The sequence below is a fragment of the Staurois parvus genome, unplaced genomic scaffold, assembly GCF_062004578.1.
Source record: "Staurois parvus isolate SC_StPar_1 unplaced genomic scaffold, SC_StPar_1.0 ptg002345l, whole genome shotgun sequence".
Lineage (NCBI taxonomy): Eukaryota > Metazoa > Chordata > Amphibia > Anura > Ranidae > Staurois > Staurois parvus.
In genome coordinates, this window is record NW_028320141.1 from 41,665 (window position 1) to 66,956 (window position 25,292).

Sequence of the window (25,292 nt, forward strand, 5' to 3'; positions counted from 1 at the left end):
GGGGAGGGGGGTATGGGGGTGATCAGGAGTGATATAGGGGACATGGGGGAGGGGGGTATGGGGGTGATCAGGAGTGATATAGGGGACATGGGGGAGGGGGGTATGGGGGTGATCAGGAGTGATATAGGGGACATGGGGGGTATAGGAATGGGGGTGATCAGGAGTGATATAGGGGACATGGGGGGGTATAGGAATGGGGGTGATCAGGAGTGATATAGGGGACATGGGGGAAGGGGGTATGGGGGTGATCAGGAGTGATATAGGGGACATGGGGGAAGGGGGGTATGGGGGTGATCAGGAGTGATATAGGGGACATGGGGGAAGGGGGGGTATAGGAATGGGGGTGATCAGGAGTGATATAAAGAACTTGGAGGAAGGGGGGGGGTATGGGAATGGAGGTGATCAGAGACAATATAGGGGACATGAGGAGTATTATATGGGGGAGGGGGGTATTACATGGAGGGGTGAGTGGGTTTTATTGTAGATTGCAGGTATAGTCCCCAAATTGCCAGTAAAAAGCCTTTACCCCCCCCCCCCCATATATTATCAGTCATTATATAATGGGGGGTGAGATATTAGATGAAGAGAAGGTGATATTATTGGGATTAGGAACCTTAGATGGGGGGGGTAATATTTGGGTTTACGGGGTATCATATGGGGTGGGGATTGAGGGGTTTGACACGGGGGATCAGGGGGAGTTACTGAAGATGAGGAGTATTACACGGGGTGTTAGTGGGGGAGGATGAGGGATACTATGCTGGAAAGAGGAATTATTGGGCGTAAGGGGGATTATATGGGGGGGGGTATTATTCAGGGGGTATGGGGGTGTTATTAGGAAGACGAGGGGAGAGTATACTGGAAAGGCGGACAAGGAGAAATTTCTATACTGTACTGAGGATAAGGGGTATTATATGAGAGGAAATTGAGGGGGGGGGGGTGTTATTGGAGGGATAATATATAGGAAAGGGGGATATTATTGGGCACAAGTAGTCTGATATTTGGGAGATACGATTGAGGATAAGTGGTATTACATGAGGGGCAAAAGGGTGTTACTGGGAGATTAGGGGGAGGGGGGAATTGTGTGAATATGGGCATTATATGGGGGGGGACAGGAGTGGTATTGGGCATTATATGGGGGGGACAGGAGTGGTATTGGGTATTATATGGGGGGACAGGAGTGGTATTGGGCATTATATGGGGGGGACAGGAGTGGTATTGGGCATTATATGGGGGGGACAGGAGTGGTATTGGGCATTATATGGGGGGGACAGGAGTGGTATTGGGCATTATATGGGGGGGGACAGGAGTGGTATTGGGCATTATATGGGGGGGGGGACAGGAGTGGTATTGGGCATTATATGGGGGGGGGACAGGAGTGGTATTGGGCATTATGTGGGGGGGACAGGAGTGGTATTGAGCATTATGTGGGGGGGGGACAGGAGTGGTATTGGGCATTATGTGGGGGGGACAGGAGTGGTATTGAGCATTATGTGGGGGGGGGGACAGGAGTGGTATTGGGCATTATATTGGGGGGACAAGAGTGGTATTGGGCATTATACGGGGGGGGCAGGAGTGGTATTGGGCATTATACGGGGGGGGACAGGAGTGGTATTGGGCATTATATGGGGGGGACAGGAGTGGTATTGGGCATTATATGGGGGGGACAGGAGTGGTATTGGGCATTATATGGGGGGGACAGGAGTGGTATTGGGCATTATATGGGGGGGACAGGAGTGGTATTGGGCATTATATGGGGGGGACAGGAGTGGTATTGGGCATTATATGGGGGGGGGGACAGGAGTGGTATTGGGCATTATATGTGGGGGACAGGAGTGGTATTGGGCATTATATGGGGGGGGCAGGAGTGGTATTGGGCATTATATGGGGGGGACAGGAGTGGTATTGGGCATTATGTAGGGGGACAGGAGTGGTATTGGGCATTATATGGGGGGGGGGGACAGGAGTGGTATTGGGCATTATATGGGGGGGGGGGGACAGGAATGGTATTGGGCATTATATGTGGAGGACAGGAGTGGTATTGGGCATTATATGGGGGGGGGGGGGACAGGAGTGGTATTGAGCATTATATGGGGGGACATGAGTGGTATTGGGCATTATATGGGGGGGGGGACGACAGGAGTAGTATTGAGCATTATATGGGGGGGGGACATGAGTGGTATTGGGCATTATATGGGGGGGGGGACAGGAGTGGTATTGGGCATTATATGGGGGGGGGGACAGGAGTGGTATTGAGCATTATATGGGGGGACATGAGTGGTATTGGGCATTATATGGGGGGGGGGACAGGAGTAGTATTGAGCATTATATGGGGGGGGGGACATGAGTGGTATTGGGCATTATATGGGGGGGGGGGGGACAGGACAGGAGTGGTATTGGGCATTAAATGGGGGGGACATGAGTGGCATTGGGCATTATACGGGGGGGGGGGGGGACAGGAGTAGTATTGGGCATTATACGGGGGGGACAGGAGTGGTATTGAGCATTATACGGGGGGGGGGGGGACAGGAGTGGTATTGGGCATTATACGGGGGGGGGGGACAGGAGTGGTATTGGGCATTATACGGGGGGGGGGACAGGAGTGGTATTGGGCATTATACGGGGGGGGGGGACAGGGGTGGTATTGGGCATTATATGGGGGGGGGACATGAGTGGTATTGGGCATTATATGGGGGGGGGGGGGGGACAGGAGTGGTATTGGGCATTAAATGGGGGGGACATGAGTGGCATTGGGCATTATACGGGGGGGGGGGGACAGGAGTAGTATTGGGCATTATACGGGGGGGACAGGAGTGGTATTGAGCATTATACGGGGGGGGGGGACAGGAGTGGTATTGGGCATTATACGGGGGGGGGGGACAGGAGTGGTATTGGGCATTATACGGGGGGGGGGACAGGAGTGGTATTGGGCATTATACGGGGGGGGGGGGACAGGGGTGGTATTGGGCATTATATGGGGGGGGGACATGAGTGGTATTGGGCATTATATGGGGGGGGGGGGGACAGGAGTGGTATTGGGCATTAAATGGGGGGGACATGAGTGGCATTGGGCATTATACGGGGGGGGGGGGGGGGACAGGAGTAGTATTGGGCATTATACGGGGGGGACAGGAGTGGTATTGAGCATTATACGGGGGGGGGGGGGGGGGGGGACGACAGGAGTGGTATTGGGCATTATACGGGGGGGGACAGGAGTGGTATTGGGCATTATACGGGGGGGGACAGGAGTGGTATTGGGCATTATATAGGGGGGACAGGAGTGGTATTGGGCATTATATGGGGGGGGGGACAGGAGTGGTATTGGGCATTATATAGGTGGCCGAGGGGGTAATATTGGGGGGACATTCTATGTCTGGTATAGAGGAAGGATGAGAGGATGGGGGGGTGTATTATAGAGGATGGGGGGGTGTATTATAGAGGATGGGGGGGTGTATTATAGAGGATGGGGGGAGTGTATTATAGAGGATGGGGGGAGTGTATTATAGAGGATGGGGGGGTGTATTATAGGGGATGGGGGGGTGTATTATAGAGGATGGGGGGGTGTATTATAGAGGATGGGGGGGTGTATTATAGAGGATGGGGGGGGTGTATTATAGGGGATGGGGGGGTGTATTATAGAGGATGGGGGGGTGTATTATAGAGGATGGGGGGGTGTATTATAGAGGATGGGGGACTCTGTGATGATGCCAGTTCTTAATGGCTCTGGAAATGCGCTCAGCAGACGCAGGATTTAGCGCGCCGCAACACGTAAAAGCTGGACATCCGGCAATGTGCGCGGTGTATGGGGGGGCCGCGGGGGCAGAAGGTTCCTTGTGCAAAACCGCACATTTGCGTCCCACTAAATGTGTGAATGAGGTCGGGGGGGGGGGGGGGGATAATTCTGGGGACAATGTGGGGGGAGGGGGGATGATGGGGGAGGAGGAATATGAGGTGATGTGGGAGGAGGTGGGATATGGGAGAAGGAGGGGTATTGGGGGGTGATGTGGGGAGGAGGAAGGGTATTGGGGGGTGATGTGGGGGGGTATTAGGGGGTGATGTGGGGGGGAGGGGTATTAGAGGGTGATGTGGGGGGGAGGAGGGGTATTAGGGGGTGATGTGGGGGGGAGGAGGGGTATTAGGGGGTGATGTGGGGGGGAGGAGGGGTATTAGGGGGTGATGTGGGGGAGGAGGGGTATTAGGGGGTGATGTGGGGGGGAGGAGGGGTATTAGGGGGTGATGTGGGGGGGAGGAGGGGTATTAGGGGGTGATGTGGGGGGGTATTAGGGGGTGATGTGGGGGAGGAGGGGTATTAGGGGGTGATGTGGGGGAGGAGGGGTATTAGGGGGTGATGTGGGGGGGAGGAGGGGTATTAGGGGGTGATGTGGGGGGGAGGAGGGGTATTAGGGGGTGATGTGGGGGGGTATTAGGGGGTGATGTGGGGGAGGAGGGGTATTAGGGGGTGATGTGGGGGAGGAAGGGTATTGGGGGGTGATGTGGGGGGGAGGAGGGGTATTAGGGGGTGATGTGGGGGGGAGGAGGGGTATTAGGGGGTGATGTGGGGGGGAGGAGGGGTATTAGGGGGTGATGTGGGGGAGGAGGGGTAATAGGGGTTGATGTGGGGGGAGGAAGGGTATTAGGGGGTGATGTGGGGGGGAGGAGGGGTATTAGGGGGTGATGTGGGGGGGAGGAGGGGTATTAGGGGGTGATGTGGGGGGGAGGAGGGGTATTAGGGGGTGATGTGGGGGAGGAGGGGTATTAGGGGGTGATGTGGGGGAGGAGGGGTATTAGGGGGTGATGTGGGGGAGGAGGGGTATTAGGGGGTGATGTGGGGGAGGAGGGGTATTAGGGGGTGATGTGGGGGAGGAGGGGTATTAGGGGGTGATGTGGGGGGAGGAGGGGTATTAGGGGGTGATGTGGGGGTGGAGGGGTATTAGGGGGTGATGTGGGGGTGGAGGGGTATTAGGGGGTGATGTGGGGGGGAGGAGGGGTATTAGGGGGTGATGTGGGGGGGAGGAGGGGTATTAGGGGGTGATGTGGGGGGGAGGAGGGGTATTAGGGGGTGATGTGGGGGGGAGGAGGGGTATTAGGGGGTGATGTGGGGGGAGGAGGGGTATTAGGGGGTGATGTGGGGGGGAGGAGGGGTATTAGGGGGTGATGTGGGGGGGAGGAGGGGTATTAGGGGGTGATGTGGGGGGGAGGAGGGGTATTAGGGGGTGATGTGGGGGTGGAGGGGTATTAGGGGGTGATGTGGGGGGGAGGAGGGGTATTAGGGGGTGATGTGGGGGGGAGGAGGGGTATTAGGGGGTGATGTGGGGGGGAGGAGGGGTATTAGGGGGTGATGTGGGGGGGGAGGAGGGGTATTAGGGGGTGATGTGGGGGGGAGGAGGGGTATTAGGGGGTGATGTGGGGGAGGAGGGGTATTAGGGGGTACTCCAGGTAGAGAGGTCAGAGGGGGGCAGTGGTGGATACACAGAGTCATCCTGGGGGGGGGTGAGTATTCCCGGACACGTCTCCGGGGGACAGAGACCCCTACGGCAGACATTCTGAGGACCGATCCGGATGTGCCCCGCTCTGTCGGCGGAGATGGGAAGTTCTCTTAGTTCCGGTGTTCATCTCCCGGTACTCACCCTCAGCTCTCCGGTAGACACGTGCTCTTTGGGCGGAGCTCAGTGGACAGGTCGCGCAAGCGCTCTCCACCGTGCTCGTGCGAAGACCCCGCCCCGAACCTCGATTAGACCACTCCCACCCCTCCAGTGTCCCGCCCACTCAACACAGGAGACTTCCGGGCAGCGGTCACCTGATTCAAACCAACAGAGAGAGCTGGGGGGCGATGAGGAGGAGAACGGAGGTGAGGAGGCCGGGAGGGGGGACAATTATACACCGACACCCCCATACTGCATACACCCCTCCCCTTCTGCTGTATACTGATCCCCCAATATATACACCCCTCCCCCACTGCTATATACTGACCCCCAATATATATATACCCCTCCCCCACTGCTATATACTGACCACCCCAATATATATATACCCCTCCCCCACTGCTATATACTGACCCCCCAATATATACACTCCTCCCCTACTGCTATATACTGACCCCCCAATATATATATACCCCTCCCCCACTGCTATATACTGACCCCCAATATATATATATACCCCTCCCCCACTGCTATATACTGACCCCCAATATATATACACCCCTCCCCCATTGCTATATACTGACCCCCAATATATATATATACCCCTCCCCCATTGCTATATACTGACCCTCAATATATACACCCCTCCCCTACTGCTATATACTGACCCCCAATATATATATATACCCCTCCCCCATTGCTATATACTGACCCCCCAATATATACACTCCTCCCCTACTGCTATATACTGACCCCCCAATATATACACTCCTCCCCTACTGCTATATACTGACCCCCCAATATAAACATCCCTCCCCCACTGCTATATACTGACCCCCAATATATACACCCCTCCCCTACTGCTATATACTGACCCCCCAATATATACACTCCTCCCCTACTGCTATATACTGACCCCCAATATATATATACCCCTCCCCCACTGCTGCTCAATTGGGGGAAGCCCATTGTTCGTAGGTGAGAGGGGAGGCTGCTGGTACAAGTACCGGGGGAGGGGAAGGTGCTGCAGAGACACTTGTGACAGCAGGTGACAATGGAGAGCTAGGGGGAGGGGTGACCGGGTCACATTTCCTGAATGACCGGCCCCACACCCAGAAGTGAGCCCCCCCTCCCCCTCACATTTGTGTCAATATTTGATTCTCTCTTTCCATGTGACAACACTGAAGAAATGACACTTTGCTACAATGTGACGTAGTCAGTGTACAGTTTGTATAACATGGAAATTTGCTGCCCCCTCAAAATAACTCAACACACCGCCATTAATGTCTAAACATCCGGCAACAGAAGTGAGTCCACCCCTAAGTGACAAGGTCCAAATTGGGCCCAAAGTGTCAATATTTGGTGTGGCCGCCATTATTTTCCAGCACTGCCTTAACCCTCTTTGGCATGGAGGTCACCAGAGCTTCACAGGTTGCCACTGGAGTCCTCTTCCACTCCTCCATGACGTCATCACGGAGCTGGTGGATGTTAGAGACCCTGCGCTCCTCCACCTTCTGTTTGAGGATGCCCCACAGATGGTCAATGGGGTTTATGTTCCACTTTTGAGTGCAACTCTGGCTTAACCCATCAGCAGGACCGGTATCTGCTCCTTTGTGCAAGGAGGTGCAGGAGGAGCCCTGCCAGAGCCCTACAAAATGACCTCCAGCAGGCCACTGGTGTGAATGTCTCTGACCAATCAGAAACAGACTTCATGAGGGTGGCCTGAGGGCCCGACGTCCTCTAGTGGGCCCTGTGCTCACTGCCCGGCACCTGGCGCAGGGGGTCCTGGGTTCCTCCTGGCGCAGGAGGTCCTGGGTTCCTCCTGGTGCAGGGGGTCCTGGGTTCCTCCTGGCGCAGGGGGTCCTGGGTTCCTCCTGGCGCAGGGGGTCCTGGGTTCCTCCTGGCGCAGGGGGTCCTGGGTTCCTCCTGGCGCAGGGGGTCCTGGGTTCCTCCTGGCGCAGGGGGTCCTGGGTTCCTCCTGGCGCAGGGGGTCCTGGGTTCCTCCTGGCGCAGGGGGTCCTGGGTTCCTCCTGGCGCGGTGGGTCCTGGGTTCATGTGACCACCTGGAACTAAGTGATGAAACCCGGAAGACCTATGTTGGAGATACAGGAGGCAGTGATCGGGGTGCCTGTTCCTTGCATTAGTCATCCTTCTGGTGACGGGTGTCTGGAGGTTGATGGTCACCAGGAACGTGATGTGTGACTCTGGAGTTCCTGTTTTTAATTCGATAGAAATACAACCACGTGTGTGGGCTCTCCATCTCTATATGGATTGTGTTATAAAAGCCGATTCCAGACAAAACTTCAACAATTTCTTCGCCTTCCAGAAAGGTGCAGAACATTCGCTGTTCAATGTTTTTCTTCCAGCTGACATTCCCCAATTCCTGCTATCAGTACAACATAGCCAGAGATAAGCAAAGTTCTATCTATCCTTCTGGTAGTCCCTAATCAGAGTTCCTGCAGAGGTGGGGTGGGGGGGGTCCTTCAGTGTTTTCTGCCACAGATAAGTTACTGTTGCTAGCTATCTGTTAGAGGGGGATTTTCTGCTGACCACCAATGTAAGGGACATTCTTCCCCCTGACCACCAATGTAAGGGACATTCTTCCCACTGATCACCAATGTAAGGGACATTCTTCCCACTGACCCCCAATGTAAGGGACATTCTTCCCACTGACCCCCAATGTAAAGGATATTCTTCCCACTGACCCCCAATGTAAGGGACATTCTTCCCACCGACCCCCAATGTAAGGGACATTCTTCCCACTGACCACCAATGTAAGGGACATTCTTCCCACTGACCACCAATGTAAGGGACATTCTTCCCACTGACCCCCAATGTAAGGGACATTCTTCCCACTGACCCCCAATGTAAGGGACATTCTTCCCACTGACCCCCAATGTAAGGGACATTCTTCCCACTGACCCCCAATGTAAGGGACATTCTTCCCACTGACCACCAATGTAAGGGACATTCTTCCCACTGACCACCAATGTAAGGGACATTCTTCCCACTGACCACCAATGTAAGGGACATTCTTCCCACTGACCCCCCAATGTAAGGGACATTCTTCCCACTGACCACCAATGTAAGGGACATTCTTCCCACTGATCCCCAATGTAAGGGACATTCTTCCCACTGACCCCCAATGTAAGGGACATTCTTCCCACTGACCCCCAATGTAAGGGACATTCTTCCCACTGACCCCCAATGTAAGGGACATTCTTCCCACTGACCCCCAATGTAAGGGACATTCTTCCCACTGACCCCCAATGTAAGGGACATTCTTCCCACTGACCACCAATGTAAGGGACATTCTTCCCACTGACCCCCCAATGTAAGGAACATTCTTCCCACTGACCCCCAATGTAAGGGACATTCTTCCCACTGACCACCAATGTAAGGGACATTCTTCCCACTGACCACCAATGTAAGGGACATTCTTCCCACTGACCCCCAATGTAAGGGACATTCTTCCCACTGACCCCCAATGTAAGGGACATTCTTCCCACTGACCCCCAATGTAAGGGACATTCTTCCCACTGACCCCCAATGTAAGGGACATTCTTCCCACTGACCCCCAATGTAAGGGACATTCTTCCCACTGACCCCCAATGTAAGGGACATTCTTCCCACTGACCCCCAATGTAAGGGACATTCTTCCCACTGATCACCAATGTAAGGGACATTCTTCCCACTGACCCCCAATGTAAGGGACATTCTTCCCACTGATCACCAATGTAAGGGACATTCTTCCCACTGACCCCCAATGTAAGGGACATTCTTCCCACTGATCACCAATGTAAGGGACATTCTTCCCACTGACCCCCAATGTAAGGGACGTTCTTCCCACTGACCCCCAATGTAAGGGACGTTCTTCCCACTGACCCCCAATGTAAGGGACGTTCTTCCCACTGACCCCCAATGTAAGGGACATTCTTCCCACTGACCACTGACCCCCAATGTAAGGGACATTCTTCCCACTGATCACCAATGTAAGGGACATTCTTCCCACTGATCACCAATGTAAGGGACATTCTTCCCACTGACCCCCAATGTAAGGGACATTCTTCCCACTGACCCCCAATGTAAGGGACATTCTTCCCACTGACCCCCAATGTAAGGGACATTCTTCCCACTGACCACCAATGTAAGGGACATTCTTCCCACTGACCCCCCAATGTAAGGGACATTCTTCCCACTGACCCCCAATGTAAGGGACATTCTTCCCACTGACCCCCAATGTAAGGGACATTCTTCCCACTGACCCCCAATGTAAAGGATATTCTTCCCACTGACCCCCAATGTAAGGGACATTCTTCCCACTGACCCCCAATGTAAGGGACATTCTTCCCACTGACCCCCAATGTAAGGGACATTCTTCCCACTGACCCCCAATGTAAGGGACATTCTTCCCACTGACCCCCAATGTAAGGGACATTCTTCCCACTGACCCCCAATGTAAGGGACATTCTTCCCACTGACCCCCAATGTAAGGGACATTCTTCCCACTGACCCCCAGTGTAAGGGACATTCTTCCCGCTGACCACCAATGTAAGGGACATTCTTCCCACTGACCCCACCAATGTAAGGGACATTCTTCCCACTGACCCCCAATGTAAGGGACATTCTTCCCACTGACCCCCCAATGTAAGGGACATTCTTCCCACTGACCCCCCAATGTAAGGGACATTCTTCCCACTGACCCCCAATGTAAGGGACATTCTTCCCACTGACCCCCAATGTAAGGGACATTCTTCCCACTGACCCCCCAATGTAAGGGACGTTCTTCCCACTGACCCCCAATGTAAGGGACGTTCTTCCCACTGACCCCCAATGTAAGGGACATTCTTCCCACTGACCCCCAATGTAAAGGACATTCTTCCCACTGACCCCCAATGTAAGGGACATTCTTCCCACTGACCCCCCAATGTAAGGGACGTTCTTCCCACTGACCCCCAATGTAAGGGACATTCTTCCCACTGACCACCAATGTAAGGGACATTCTTCCCACTGACCCCCAATGTAAAGGACATTCTTCCCACTGACCCCCAATGTAAGGGACATTCTTCCCACTGACCCCCAATGTAAGGGACATTCTTCCCACTGACCACCAATGTAAGGGACATTCTTCCCACTGACCCCCAATGTAAGGGACATTCTTCCCACTGACCCCCAATGTAAGGGACATTCTTCCCACTGACCCCCAATGTAAGGGACATTCTTCCCACTGACCACCAATGTAAGGGACATTCTTCCCACTGACCCCCAATGTAAGGGACATTCTTCCCACTGACCCCCAATGTAAGGGACATTCTTCCCACTGACCCCCAATGTAAGAGACATTCTTCCCACTGATCACCAATGTAAGGGACATTCTTCCCACTGACCCCCAATGTAAGGGACATTCTTCCCACTGACCCCCAATGTAAGGGACATTCTTCCCACTGACCCCCAATGTAAGGGACATTCTTCCCACTGATCCCCAATGTAAGGGACATTCTTCCCACTGATCACCAATGTAAGGGACATTCTTCCCACTGACCTCCAATGTAAGGGACATTCTTCCCACTGACCCCACCAATGTAAGGGACATTCTTCCCACTGACCTCCAATGTAAGGGACATTCTTCCCACTGACCCCCAATGTAAGGGACATTCTTCCCACTGACCCCCAATGTAAGGGACATTCTTCCCACTGATCACCAATGTAAGGGACATTCTTCCCACTGACCACCAATGTAAGGGACATTCTTCCCACTGACCCCCAATGTAAGGGACATTCTTCCCACTGACCCCCAATGTAAGGGACATTCTTCCCACTGACCCCCAATGTAAGGGACATTCTTCCCACTGATCACCAATGTAAGGGACATTCTTCCCACTGATCACCAATGTAAGGGACATTCTTCCCACTGACCCCCAATGTAAGGGACATTCTTCCCACTGATCACCAATGTAAGGGACATTCTTCCCACTGACCCCCAATGTAAGGGACATTCTTCCCACTGACCCCCAATGTAAGGGACATTCTTCCCACTGACCCCCGCTGTGAGAAACCAGTACAGTTTTTATGTATTGTTTTTCTATTATGATTTCACACAGATATCCTTTGCCCTGTAGCTATAATAATAATCATTTGAGGTTCCCTGAGCCCCTTATATCTGTATTTTACAGCACTGCTGCAAATGTTGGTGCTCATTAATACAGTATACTCAGAACCTCTCAACCTTTGTATTTTGTATTCCTTCCAGGTATAGCAGAGGTGGCTCCATGCAGGCCCCGGTCTCTGGCACCCCATGGATCCTTTGGGTGCCCGATCGTGTTTCGTAGATGCGGATGCCCTTCCGTCCTGGGCGCAGGAGCCGGATGGGATTGATGTTCTCGATTCCCCTTTGTGCCACGAAGGCATTGCCGACAGCGGTGTCCGCTCACCGTTTCCCCACAGCGAGGATATCAATAACAAGGTGATATTATGGTGAGTGCCGGTAAGAGGTCTGGAGTGACGGTGAGTGACCAGCCATGGGTGGGGGGGGGGAGAGGATGGAAGATTTTCCACCAATTTCCTATTGGTTAATAAAATGGATCTGGTAGGTCCCCAAGGTCCTGAGCACCCCTCACCTGTCATGGTTCCACCAAGATCTTGAAAATCCAGTATCCTCGCACATGTGCACTGCAAACTCCATCTGTTGCTATGGATAAGTCTGTATTCCATTGGGATGAGTAGGGTGACAGAAGATGTCACATGACCAGCAGATCTGGAATTCCGGGCCGTTGTATCCTTTTGGCCCTCTTCAGTGCATATAGTTGGCAGATCTGGAATTTTGGGCCTTTGTATCCGTTTGGCCTTCTTCAATGGATATCGGCCATATGGAGTAGGCAGGGCCAAACTCGTAGTGAGCTTAAAGGAAAACTACGGAGAGAGATTTATTTTTTGATCTTGAAAAGCCCAGTTGCACCCTCTGACCTGAATCAGAGAAAAGTCAAAATTGAACGGGGGATGGAAGATTTTCCACCAACTTTCTATTGCTTAATATAATGGATCTGGTAGGTCCTCGAGGTTCTGAGCACCCCTCGCCTGTCATGGTTCCACCAAGATCTTGAATATCCTGTATCCTCACATGTGCACTGCAAACTCCATCCGTTGCTATGGACAATTCTGTATTCCATTGGGATGAGTAGGGTGACAGAAGATGTCACATGACCGGCAGACCTGGAATTCCGGGCCGTTGTATCCGTTTGGCCTTCTTCAGTGGATATTGTTGGCAGATCCGGAATTCTGGGCCTTTGTATCCGTTTGGCCTTCTTCAGTGGATATTGTTGGCAGATCCGGAATTCTGGCCCATTGTGTCCATTTGGCCTTCTTCAGTGGATATCGGACGTATGGAGTAGGCAGGGCCAAACTCTTAGTGAGCCTAAAGGAAAACTTTGGAGAGAGATTTCTTTTTTGATCTTGAAAAGGCCAGTTGCACCCTCTGACCTGAAACCGAGAAAAGTCAAAATTCAATGGGGGTAGAGGATGGAAAATTTTCCACCAATTTCCTATTGCTTAATATAATGGATCTGGTAGGTCCTCGAGGTTCTGAGCACCCCTCGCCTGTCATGGTTCCACCAAGATCTTGAATATCCTGTATCCTCACATGTGCACTGCAAACTCCATCCGTTACTATGGACAAGTCTGTATTCCATTGGGATGAGTAGGGTGGCAGAAGATGTCACATGACCGGCAGATCTGGAATTCTGGCCCGCTGTATCCGTTTGGCCTTCTTCAGTGGATATTATTGGCAGATCCGGAATTCTGGGCCGTTGTATCCATTTGGCCTTCTTCAGTGGATATTGTCAGTAAACCTGGAATTCTGGGCCGTTGTGTCCATTTGGCCTTCTTCAGTGGATATCGGCTCTTAGTGAGCCTAAAGGAAAACTTTGGAGAGAGAGATTTCTTTTTTTGATCTTGAAAAGGCCAGTTGCACCCTCTGACCAGAAACAGAGAAAAGTCAAAATTCAACGGGGGTAGAGGATGGAAGATTTTCCACCAATTTCCTATTGCTTAATATAATGGACGTGGTAGGTCCTCGAGGTTCTGAGCACCCCTCGACTGTTATGGTTCCACCAAGATCTTGAATATCCTGTATCCTCACATGTGCACTGCAAACTCCATCCGTTGCTATGGACAAGTCTGTATTCCATTGGGATGAGTAGGGTGGCAGAAGATATCACATGACCGGCAGACCTGGAATTCCGGGCCGTTGTATCCGTTTGGCCTTCTTCAGTGGATTTTGTTGGCAGATCCGGAATTCTGGCCCATTGTGTCCATTTGGCCTTCTTCAGTGGATATCGGACGTATGGAGTAGGCAGGGCCAAACTCTTAGTGAGCCTAAAGGAAAACTTTGGAGAGAGATTTCTTTTTTGATCTTGAAAAGGCCAGTTGCACCCTCTGACCTGAAACCGAGAAAAGTCAAAATTCAACGGGGGTAGAGGATGGAAAATTTTCCACCAATTTCCTATTGCTTAATATAATGGATCTGGTAGGTCCTCGAGGTTCTGAGCACCCCTCGCCTGTCATGGTTCCACCAAGATCTTGAATATCCTGTATCCTCACATGTGCACTGCAAACTCCATCCGTTACTATGGACAAGTCTGTATTCCATTGGGATGAGTAGGGTGGCAGAAGATGTCACATGACCGGCAGATCTGGAATTCTGGCCCGCTGTATCCGTTTGGCTTTCTTCAGTGGATATTATTGGCAGATCCGGAATTCTGGGCCGTTGTATCCATTTGGCCTTCTTCAGTGGATATTGTCAGTAAACCTGGAATTCTGGGCCGTTGTGTCCATTTGGCCTTCTTCAGTGGATATCGGCTCTTAGTGAGCCTAAAGGAAAACTTTGGAGAGAGAGATTTCTTTTTTTGATCTTGAAAAGGCCAGTTGCACCCTCTGACCAGAAACAGAGAAAAGTCAAAATTCAACGGGGGTAGAGGATGGAAGATTTTCCACCAATTTCCTATTGCTTAATATAATGGACCTGGTAGGTCCTCAAGATCCTGAGCACCCCTCGACTGTTATGGTTCCACCAAGATCTTGAATATCCTGTATCCTCGCACATGTGCACTGCAAACTCCATCCGTTGCTATGGACAAGTCTGTATTCCATTGGGATGGGTAGGGTGACAGAAGATGTCACATGACCGGCAGACCTGGAATTCTGGGCCGTTGTATCCGTTTGGCCTTCTTCAGTGGATATTGTTGGCAGATCTGGAATTCTGGGCCTTTGTATCCGTTTGGCCTTCTTCAATGGATATCGGCCATATGGAGTAGGCAGGGCCAAACTCGTAGTGAGCCTAAAGGAAAACTACGGAGAGAGATTTCTTTTTTTGATCTTGAAAAGGCCAGTTGCACCCTCTGACCTGAATCAGAGAAAAGTCAAAATTGAACGGGGGATGGAAGATTTTCCACCAATTTTCTATTGCTTAATATAATGGACCTGGTAGGTCCTCAAGATCCTGAGCACCCCTCGACTGTTATGGTTCCACCAAGATCTTGAATATCCTGTATCCTCACACATGTGCACTGCAAACTCCATCCATTACTATGGACAAGTCTGTATTCCATTGGGATGGGTAGGGTGACAGAAGATGTCACATGACCGGCAGACCTGGAATTCCGGGCCGTTGTATCCGTTTGGCCTTCTTCAGTGGATATTGTTGGCAGACCTGGAATTCTGGGCCGTTGTATCCGTTTGGCCTTCTTCAGTGGATATTGTTGGCAGATCTGGAATTCTGGGCCGTTGTATCCATTTGGCCTTCTTCAGTGGATATTGTTGGCAGATCTGGAATTCTGGGCCGTTGTATCCGTTTGGCCTTCTTCAGTGGATATTGTCAGTAGACCTGGAATTCTGGGCCGTTGTATCCATTTGGCCTTCTTCAGTGGATATTGTCAGTAGACCTGGAATTCCGGGCCGTTGTATTCGTTTGGCCTTCTTCAGTGGATATTGTTAGTAGACCTGGAATTCTGGGCCGTTGTATCCGTTTGGCCTTCTTCAGTGGATATTGTTGGCAGATCTGGAATTCTGGGCCGTTGTATCCGTTTGGCCTTCTTCAGTGGATATTGTTGGCAGATCTGGAATTCTGGGCCGTTGTATCCGTTTGGCCTTCTTCAGTGGATATCGGCCGTATGGAGTAGGCAGGGCCAAACTCTTAGTGAACTTAAAGGAAAACTATGGAGAGATATATATATATTTTTTTTTTTCGTCTTGAAAAGGCCAGTTGCACCCTCTGACCTGAAACAGAGAAAAGTCAGAATTCCTGTCCTCCAGCCAGTTGAGTATTTTCAAGTCTGGGATCAGAGGTGACGGCTTCCATGTTTCTCCCCAGGTAACGTTTTACATGTGATATGTAGTAAGTTCGTAGGCAAATCGGTCACTTCTTGATTGGCACACAATGGAGAATATACAGTTCATCATTCTAACGCGTTTCGGATACGTAAGTTTGGCCGAAACGCGTTAGATCTATGGATCATGTATTCTCCATTGTGTGCCAATCAGGATTCTTTGAGGAAGTGACCGAGTTTCCGGATATATTACTACATATCTTGACGTGAACGTTCTACCCTGAGCGCTCTCTGCTCCTATTTCTCCCATTGGCAGTAGAGCTTGGGTGAGTTTTTTTTTTTTTTTGATTTGTTTTTTTGGGGGGGTTTTTTCTTGTGAAATTTTTATCCCTGCCTCTGATGGCGCTATCTGTCTATTCCAGGACGGGTGACGTGGCGTTGCTGAACTGCACGGCTGTGGTCAACACCAGCAATGAGACCCTCACCGATAAGAACCCGGTGTCTGACAGCATCTTCCGGTACGCCGGGCCGGAGCTGCAGGAGGAGATGCGGAAGCTGAAAGGTGCGCCCCCTTCTGGTGTGTGTCTGCGGAACTCCTTTGAGTGACGAGAGGATGCAGACAGAATGTTCTATGAATGCAGAGCGAAGGAAGTTCTGCAGGATTTATACTGTCTGAAGTGTTCCCTCAATTGCTAAGCATACTATGTGGCCGGGAGAGGAGGGGGGGGCTTTACTCTGCTGATTGTAAGTGTGGCAGCTTCCTGTCCTCAGACCATCTAATCTCTGATTCCAGGGTGTGTGTGTGGTGGCTGGGTGCGTGCGCGGCTGTTTTTTTTTTGGGGGGGGGGGGGGGTTTGTGTATTTTGTGTTTCTGTGCTTTTTTTTGTCTGTGCTTTTTTTTGTTTTGTGCTTTTTTTTGTTTTGTGCTTTTTTTTATTTTGTGCTTTTTTTTGTTTTGTGCTTTTTTTTGTTTTGTGCTTTTTCTGTTTTGTGCTTTTTCTGTTTTGTGCTTTTTCTGTTTTGTGCTTTTTCTGTTTTGTGCTTTTTCTGTTTTGTGCTTTTTCTGTTTTGTGCTTTTTCTGTTTTGTGCTTTTTCTGTTTTGTGCTTTTTCTGTTTTGTGCTTTTTCTGTTTTGTGCTTTTTCTGTTTTGTGCTTTTTCTGTTTTGTGCTTTTTCTGTTTTGTGCTTTTTCTGTTTTGTGCTTTTTTTTGTTTTGTGCTTTTTTTTTTTGTGCTTTTTTTTTTTTTTTTCTTTCTTTTTGTTTTTTTTTTTTTTGGGGGGGGGGGGTGTTTTTTTTTTTTTTTCCTTAACAACACTTTTCAGGGGGGTCACATGGTCAGTGTGTGGTGTGACCTTCAGAGTAATCTAGGAATGTGACTGATCAGCTTTAAGCTGCTTAGTCGTCCTCCTGTTCCTGCACATTCAGCACCTTTTTTTTTTTTTTTTTTTTTTTTTTTTTCTTAGATCACAGTTTCCTCACAACTTTTGCAACTTTATTCTTTTCTTTCTGCCCGCACTCTCCTCTTATTTTTTTTTTTCTGTTACTTGTACTCTTTCTAAATATATATATTATTTTGGCGCTCACACTTTCATTTTCCTATGTATCCCTCTCTGCTCTCCCTGCGCTCTCTTCTTGTATTCCTGACCCCTCTCTGCTCTCCCTGCGATCTCTTCTTGTATTCCTGACCCCTCTCTGCTCTCCCTGCGCTCTCTTCTTGTATTCCTGACCCCTCTCTGCTCTCCCTGCGCTCTCGTCTTGTATTCCTGACCCCTCTCTGCTCTCCCTGCGCTCTCTTCTTGTATTCCTGACCCCTCTGTACTCTCCCTGCACTCTCTCCTTGTATTCCTGACCCTTCTCTGCTCTCCCTGCGCTCTCTCCTTGTATTCCTGACCCCTCTGTACTCTCCCTGCGCTCTCTTCTTGTATTCCTGACCCCTCTCTGCTCTCCCTGCGCTCTCTCCTTGTATTCCTGACCCCTCTCTGCACTCTCTTCTTGTATTCCTGACCCCTCTCTGCGCTCTCTTCTTGTATTCCTGACCCCTCTCTGCTCTCCCTGCGCTCTCTTCTTGTATTCCTGACCCCTCTCTGCTCTCCCTGCGTTCTCTTCTTGTATTCCTGACCCTTCTCTGCTCTCCCTGCGCTCTCTCCTTGTATTCCTGACCCCTCTGTACTCTCCCTGCGCTCTCTTCTTGTATTCCTGACCCCTCTCTGCTCTCCCTGCGCTCTCTCCTTGTATTCCTGACCCCTCTCTGCACTCTCTTCTTGTATTCCTGACCCCTCTCTGCGCTCTCTTCTTGTATTCCTGACCCCTCTCTGCTCTCTCTGCGCTCTCTCCTTGTATTCCTGACCCCTCTCTGCTCTCCCTGCGCTCTCTCCTTGTATTCCTGACCCCTCTGTACTCTCCCTGCGCTCTCTTCTTGTATTCCTGATCCCTCACTGCTCTCCCTGCGATCTCTTCTTGTATTCCTGACCCCTCTCTGCTCTCCCTGCGCTCTCTCCTTGTATTCCTGACCCCTCTCTGCTCTCCCTGCGCTCTCTCCTTGTATTCCTGACCCCTCTGTACTCTCCCTGCGCTCTCTTCTTGTATTCCTGATCCCTCACTGCTCTGTCTTCTCATCACTCTTGGCATGCCTCCCCTGTCTCTGGTGGCCCCTCTCGGTCTTACCCCTCACATTTCCTGACCTGCATCTAGTCTCTCTTCTCCCTCCTACGCACTCTGCTCTCTCTTTTGACCATCTGTGATGTCATCATCGCTCTTCCTGTCACAGGTCTCGTGTCTCTGATATCCTGTCCTCGGTGTCACTCTCTGTTGCCTGATCACTTTGCACTTTTGTCACCGTTGTGTCCCGGCAGGTTGCAGGACAGGCGAGGCTAAGCTCACAAAGGGTTTTAATTTGGCCGCCCGTTACATCATCCACACCGTGGGTCCTAAATACAAGAACAAGTACCGTACGGCGGCCGAGAGCTCTCTGTACAGCTGTTACCGGAACGTCCTCCAGCTGGCCAAGTAATCCTCTTCATTGTCCTGTGTTCTCTTCTCTAGATGTATGCAAAGGGATGTGGTCACTGCATAGGAAGCGGGTAACCGCATAGAACATAGTCATGGCCACAAATCTTGTCCCCCCCCCCCTCCTGGCATTTCTGTCCCATAACGCACCACTTCACCCAGAAAATTGTTGCAATGACAAATGTTTCGGCATTCTCATGTTTATTTCTTTGGTTTGTATCGATGACACACAAAAATTGGAGAAACAAAAAGCCAAATCTGACCCATTCCACGCAAAACCCTGAAAATGGACTGGACGGAATTATTGGCACCCTCCATGTAATATTTGGTAGCACACCCCTCGGAAAAAAAATAACTGGAATCAATGGCTTCCTGGAACCATCAGTGGGTTTCTTCCACCTCTCTACTGGAATTTTGGATCGCTCTTCTTCCTCCCAACGGCTCCGGGTCTCTCAGATTGGAAGGTTCCTTTTCCCAACTGCTGTTCTGAGATCTCTCCACAGGAGCTCTATGGATGGAGATCTGGAATCATTGCTGGCCAGTTCAGTCCTCTCCAGCGCTTTGTCTGAGACCATTTCTGGGGGCTTCCTGAGTGTCCTTTGGGTCATTGTCCTGCTGGAAGACCCGTGACCTCTGATGGAGACCCAACTTTCTTACACCGGGCCCTACATTGCACCCCAGAATTCTTTGGTAGTCTTCAGATTTCATAATCCCATCTACACGGCCAACACATCCAGTGCCTGAAGCAGCAAAGCAACCCCAAACCATCAGTGACCCCCCCCCACCATGTGTGACTGGAGGGACTGTGACCCCCCACCATGTGTGACTGGAGGGACTGGGTTCTTTTCTTTAAAGGCCTCATTGCTTTTCCTGTAAACAGTAGAATGATGGGCTTTACCAAAAAGCTGCCATTTTGTTTTGTCTGTCGATGGCACATTCTCCCAGAAGGATTTTGGCTTCCTCAGGTAAGGTTTGGCAAACTCCAATCTGGCTCTTTTCTGTTTCTGTGTCAGCAGTGGGGTCCTCCTGGGTCTCCTCCCATATTTCTGTGTCAGCAGTGGGGTCCTCCTGGGTCTCCCACCATATTTCTGTGTCAGCAGTGGGGTCCTCCTGGGTCTCCCACCATATTTCTGTGTCAGCGGTGGGGTCCTCCTGGGTCTCCCACCATATTTCTGTGTCAGCGGTGGGGTCCTCCTGGGTCTCCTCCCATATTTCTGTGTCAGCAGTGGGGTCCTCCTGGGTCTCCTACCATATTTCTGTGTCAGCGGTGGGGTCCTCCTGGGTCTCCTCCCATATTTCTGTGTCGGCAGTTGGGTCCTCCTGGGTCTCCTACCATATTTCTGTGTCAGCAGTGGGGTCCTCCTGGGTCTCCTCCCATATTTCTGTGTCAGCAGTGGGGTCCTCCTGGGTCTCCTACCATATTTCTGTGTCAGCGGTGGGGTCCTCCTGGGTCTCCTACCATATTTCTGTGTCAGCAGTGGGGTCCTCCTTGGTCTCCTACCATATTTCTGTGTCAGCGGTGGGGTCCTCCTGGGTCTCCTCCCATATATCTGTGTCAGCGGTGGGGTCCTCCTGGGTCTCCTCCCATATATCTGTGTCAGCGGTGGGGTCCTCCTGGGTCTCCTACCATATTTCTGTGTCAGCAGTGGGGTCCTCCTGGGTCTCCTCCCATATGTCTGTGTCAGGGGTGGGGTCCTCCTGGGTCTCCTACCATAGCATCCCTTTTCATTCAGATGGTGACGTATAGTGCGAGGTGACACAGATGCGCCCGGTGCCTGAAGGTCAGCTTGAAAGTGTCTGGAAGTTGATCGAAGTTCTTTAGCCACCATTCCAACAATCCTTCGTTGCAATCTTTCATCAATTTTTCTCTTTCATCCACGTCCAGGGAGTTAAGCTACAGTGCCATGGGCTGTAAACTTCCTGACAATGTTGCGCACAGTGGACACAGGAACATGAAGATCTCTGGAGATGGACTTGTCACCTTGAGGTTGTCCATGCTTTTCCACCATTTTTGTTCTCCAGTCCTCAGACAATTCTTTGCTGCCCTTCCTCTCCTCCATGCGGCCCACAGAGACACCCAACAGAAAGGTGGAGGCCATGTGTCACCATTGTCCCCGGTTGTCGGTGGGATTTCTATGTTGTCAGCTCCTGGTCATGGATACGGGGGAGTCTAATAACAAACTACAGGAACATCACATACTTGGAATGCAATTATTTCTTACCATTTTGAGAAGGTGCCAATAATTTTGTCCGCTCCATTTTTGGGGGGTTTTGCATGGAATGGGTCAGATTTGGCTTTTTGTGTCACCGATACAAACCAAAGAAAGAAACACGAGAATGCAGAATTTGTCATGGAAACCGTTTTCTGGGTGAAGTGGTGGGTTATCTGATGGAAGGGGGTGGCAGGATTTTTGGCCATGACTGTAAAAGGCAGCAGTGCAGCGCCAAAAAAAAAAAAAAATATAACAAAAAGTAAAAAAATGTGCCGCACGTTTTTTAGGTTTTTATACCGCTTGTTTGTGTCGGCTGCTTTGTATCTTTCATCAGCGCGGATATTCATTTTATTTGACCTTTTTATAATAAAAAGTCAAAGCTCTCTACAGCATTCCATCACATTTCACAGCTTTGCATTGTATTAGAAAATCCTTTTCGTATGACTTTTACGCCAGCCGGTGCGGGATGGTGAAGCCTCGCTGTAGGTGAGAGGAGGAGCCGGGCAGCGTTACACGGGTTGACGTCAGTGTGTTCGAAGCAGTTAATAAAACACAGGAAAAAAAATCCATGCAATAATTGCGAGCGAAAGTCAAGCAGCTAGCACCAAAATTCTTGATATCACGCCCATCAGAACAAAAAAAATCAGTACAGCGCTAAAAAAAAAAATAAAAATAATAAAAATTTAAAAAAATTATAATAAAAATAAAAAACTAAAATAAAAATAAAAAATAAAATATATGTGTATGTATGTACAGTTGCAAGAAAAAGTATGTGAACCCCTTGGGATTACGTTGAGATTTGCATGAATTGGGCATAAAATGTGCTCTGAACGTCATCTAAGTCACAACAATAGAAGAACACAGTCTGCTGAACATAATACTACACAAACATTAGATGTTGCCATGGTTTAATTGCACATAACATGTAAACATTCACAGTGCAGGGAGGAAAAAGTATGTGAGGCCCTAGCTTAATGACTTCTCCAAGAGCTAATTGGAGCCAGGAGTGAGCCAACCTTGACTCCAATCAGTGTGATGATATTGGATGTGTTACTGACACCTGTTTTGGGTTTACTGGTTTCTGATGTGAACCATGCCTCGCAGAAAAGAGCTCTCAGAAGACCTACCATCAATACTTTTTCCTCCCTGCACTGTGAATGTTTACATGTTATGTGCAATTAAACCATGGCAACATCTAATGTTTGTGTAGTATTATGTTCAGCAGACTGTGTTCTTCTATTGTTGTGACTTAGATGACATTCAGAGCACATTTTATGCCCAATTCATGCAAAACTCCACGGAATCCCAAGGGGTTCACATACTTTTTCTTGCAACTGTATGTGTGTGTGTATGTATATATATATATATATATATATATATATATATATATATATATATATATATATATATTTTTAATTTTTATTATTAAAAAAAAAAAATATATATATATATATATATATATAATATAAATAAAATAAAAAGTGAAATTCTTGATATCAAGCCCATCAGAACAAAAAAATCCAACAGAACAGCGCTAAAAAAAAAAAAATACAAATAATAATAATTAAAATAAAAATATGTGAAACCTATACAGCATACAATCATATATCCAACATTAGCGGAACGTAATAATACTGCGCCCATTACACCAAGCAGTGCCGGGTTGCGTACTTCGCTCCAAGACTCCTGGTACAATCTGTGATCAATCCCCGCGCATGCGCAAAGTCCATGAAAACAAATCTGCCGCGTTGTGCGACACTCTCCCTCCAGGACTGGCAGGAGGACTCGGTGGAGACAGAGATAAACACAAGCTGTTACCAGACATCCCCGGCATTCCTTGTAAGTCCTCCTGCACACCGGATGGAGGTTTTTACAGCGGCTGTTTTTGACTTTTGACTTTTTTTTTTTTTTTTTACAGCCCCCCCAGCATGTTATCCTTTGTGTCCATACACACATAGACTGGAATCAATGTTTTTCTTTTTTTTGGCTAGGGCGTTTTTTCCTGGAGAAAAAACCCAGGACTAGTGGGTTTCTAGAGGAGGTTTTCAGCTGGACGCTTTTCTCAAACCCAACCCCCCCCCCCCCTTCCGGTCCGGACGCTTCCCCCCCCCCCCTTCCGGTCCGGACGCTTCCCCCCCCCCCCCCCCCTTTCCGGTCCGGACGCTTTCCCCCCCCCCCTTCCGGTCCGGACGCTTTCCCCCCCCCTTCCGGTCCGGACGCTTTCCCCCCCCCCTTTCCGGTCCGGACGCTTTCCCCCCCCCCTTTCCGGTCCGGACGCTTTCCCCCCCCCCTTTCCGGTCCGGACGCTTTCCCCCCCCCCTTTCCGGTCCGGACGCTTTTCCCCCCCCCCTTTCCGGTCCGGACGCTTTCCCCCCCCCCTTCCGGTCCGGACGCTTTCCCCCCCCCCTTTCCGGTCCGGACGCTTCCCCCCCCCCTTTCCGGTCCGGACGCTTTCCCCCCCCCTTTCCGGTCCGGACGCTTTCCCCCCCCCCTTTCCGGTCCGGACGCTTCCCCCCCCCTTTCCGGTCCGGACGCTTTCCCCCCCCCCTTTCCGGTCCGGACGCTTTCCCCCCCCCCTTTCCGGTCCGGACGCTTTCCCCCCCCCCCCTTTCCGGTCCGGACGCTTTCCCCCCCCCCCCTTTCCGGTCCGGACGCTTTCCCCCCCCCCCCTTTCCGGTCCGGACGCTTTCCCCCCCCCCTTTCCGGTCCGGACGCTTTCCCCCCCCCCCTTTCCGGTCCGGACGCTTTCCCCCCCCCCTTTCCGGTCCGGACGCTTTCCCCCCCCCCTTTCCGGTCCGGACGCTTTCCCCCCCCCCTTTCCGGTCCGGACGCTTTCCCCCCCCCCTTTCCGGTCCGGACGCTTTCCCCCCCCCCTTTCCGGTCCGGACGCTTTCCCCCCCCCCTTTCCGGTCCGGACGCTTTCCCCCCCCCCTTTCCGGTCCGGACGCTTTCCCCCCCCCTTTCCGGTCCGGACGCTTTCCCCCCCCCCCTTTCCGGTCCGGACGCTTTCCCCCCCCCCTTTCCGGTCCGGACGCTTTCCCCCCCCCCTTTCCGGTCCGGACGCTTCCCCCCCCCCCTTTCCGGTCCGGACGCTTCCCCCCCCCCCCCCCCTTCCGGTCTGGATGCTTTCCCGGCCAATTTTCAGCTTTCAGCGCTGTCACACTTTGAATGACAATTGCGCGGTCATGCAACACTGTACCCATATGAATTTTTTAGCATTTTTTTTGAGACAGATAAAGCTTTTTTTTTTTTGGTATTTATTCACCGCTGGGATTTTTATTTATTTTGCTATATAAATGAAAAAATCCAAAAATTTTGAAAAAAAAAAGTGTTTTTCTTATAAAATTTAGCAAATAAATAATATTTCATCATAAATCTCGGCAAAAATGTATTCAGTTATCTTTTTAGTAAAAAAAAAAAACCCAAATTAGTTTTTAACCAAAAATTATAATTTAAAAAAAAAATTTTTTTTTTTTACATTTTTATTTAATTTTTTTTTTTTTTACATTTTTATTTAATTTTTTTTTTATTTGTTTTTTTTTTGTTTTTTTTTTACATACAGTCACCCTAGCAGTGCAGTGTCACCATGGTGACACTGTACTACTTGGGGGTGATGAAGAATTTTTTTTTTCTACACTGATTGCTTTTACACCCATAAAGGCTGTAAAAGCAATCATTTCTCCTTCTCTCTTGTGGCATTCTTGCAGCCATTAAGAAATACAGTGTGAGCTGTGATTGGTCACAGCTTGTCACATGGTACAAGGCTGTTGTGAATAGCCCTGTACCATGTGATCTCTGTGATCATTTACAGATTTCACACGTAGTAAGCAATGATGTCAGAAGTGACATCTTGCTTACTACTCTTCATGTGATCACTGATTGGCCAATCAGTGATCACATCATCGGGACCTCACACAGAGGTCCCGTACGATGATCGGTGTTCCTCTGTGTGTCCGGAGGACACAGCGGGCACCGGATCGCGATGCTGCGCGCTCCCAGCTCAATACAGGTGCCGTATTGTGTGACATGCCATGTGTCTCAGAAGACTGCTGTGGGGGGAGGGGAAGCAAACTTTTGTTTCCAATCGCCTAGGTGGTCAGAGCGGAGGTGGGGA

General features: G+C 50.5%; 2 protein-coding genes across 3 annotated transcripts in view; one reads left to right on the forward strand and one right to left on the reverse strand.

Annotated features, from left to right (window-relative positions):
* The window catches only part of WDR3 (WD repeat domain 3), a 46,889-nt gene extending 41,196 nt beyond the window's left edge, over positions 1 to 5,693 (reverse strand). The window contains exon 1 of the mRNA XM_089665781.1: positions 5,625 to 5,693. The gene's annotated coding sequence lies outside the window, so the exon portion shown is untranslated. The remainder of the gene's footprint in view (positions 1 to 5,624) is intronic.
* Positions 5,694 to 5,745: 52 nt separating this feature from the next.
* GDAP2 (ganglioside induced differentiation associated protein 2) overlaps positions 5,746 to 25,292 on the forward strand; it is a 79,320-nt gene continuing 59,773 nt past the window's right edge. Inside the window, exons 1-4 of one of the 2 annotated variants that reach the window (XM_089665779.1) lie at positions 5,746 to 5,845; positions 11,890 to 12,113; positions 16,381 to 16,535; positions 18,812 to 18,965. In XM_089665779.1, the coding sequence (XP_089521905.1) occupies positions 11,935 to 12,113; positions 16,381 to 16,535; positions 18,812 to 18,965 (488 nt within the window). In that variant the 5' untranslated portion in view covers positions 5,746 to 5,845; positions 11,890 to 11,934. The remainder of the gene's footprint in view (positions 5,846 to 11,889; positions 12,114 to 16,380; positions 16,536 to 18,811; positions 18,966 to 25,292) is intronic. The other variant, XM_089665780.1, reaches the window with a different exon arrangement.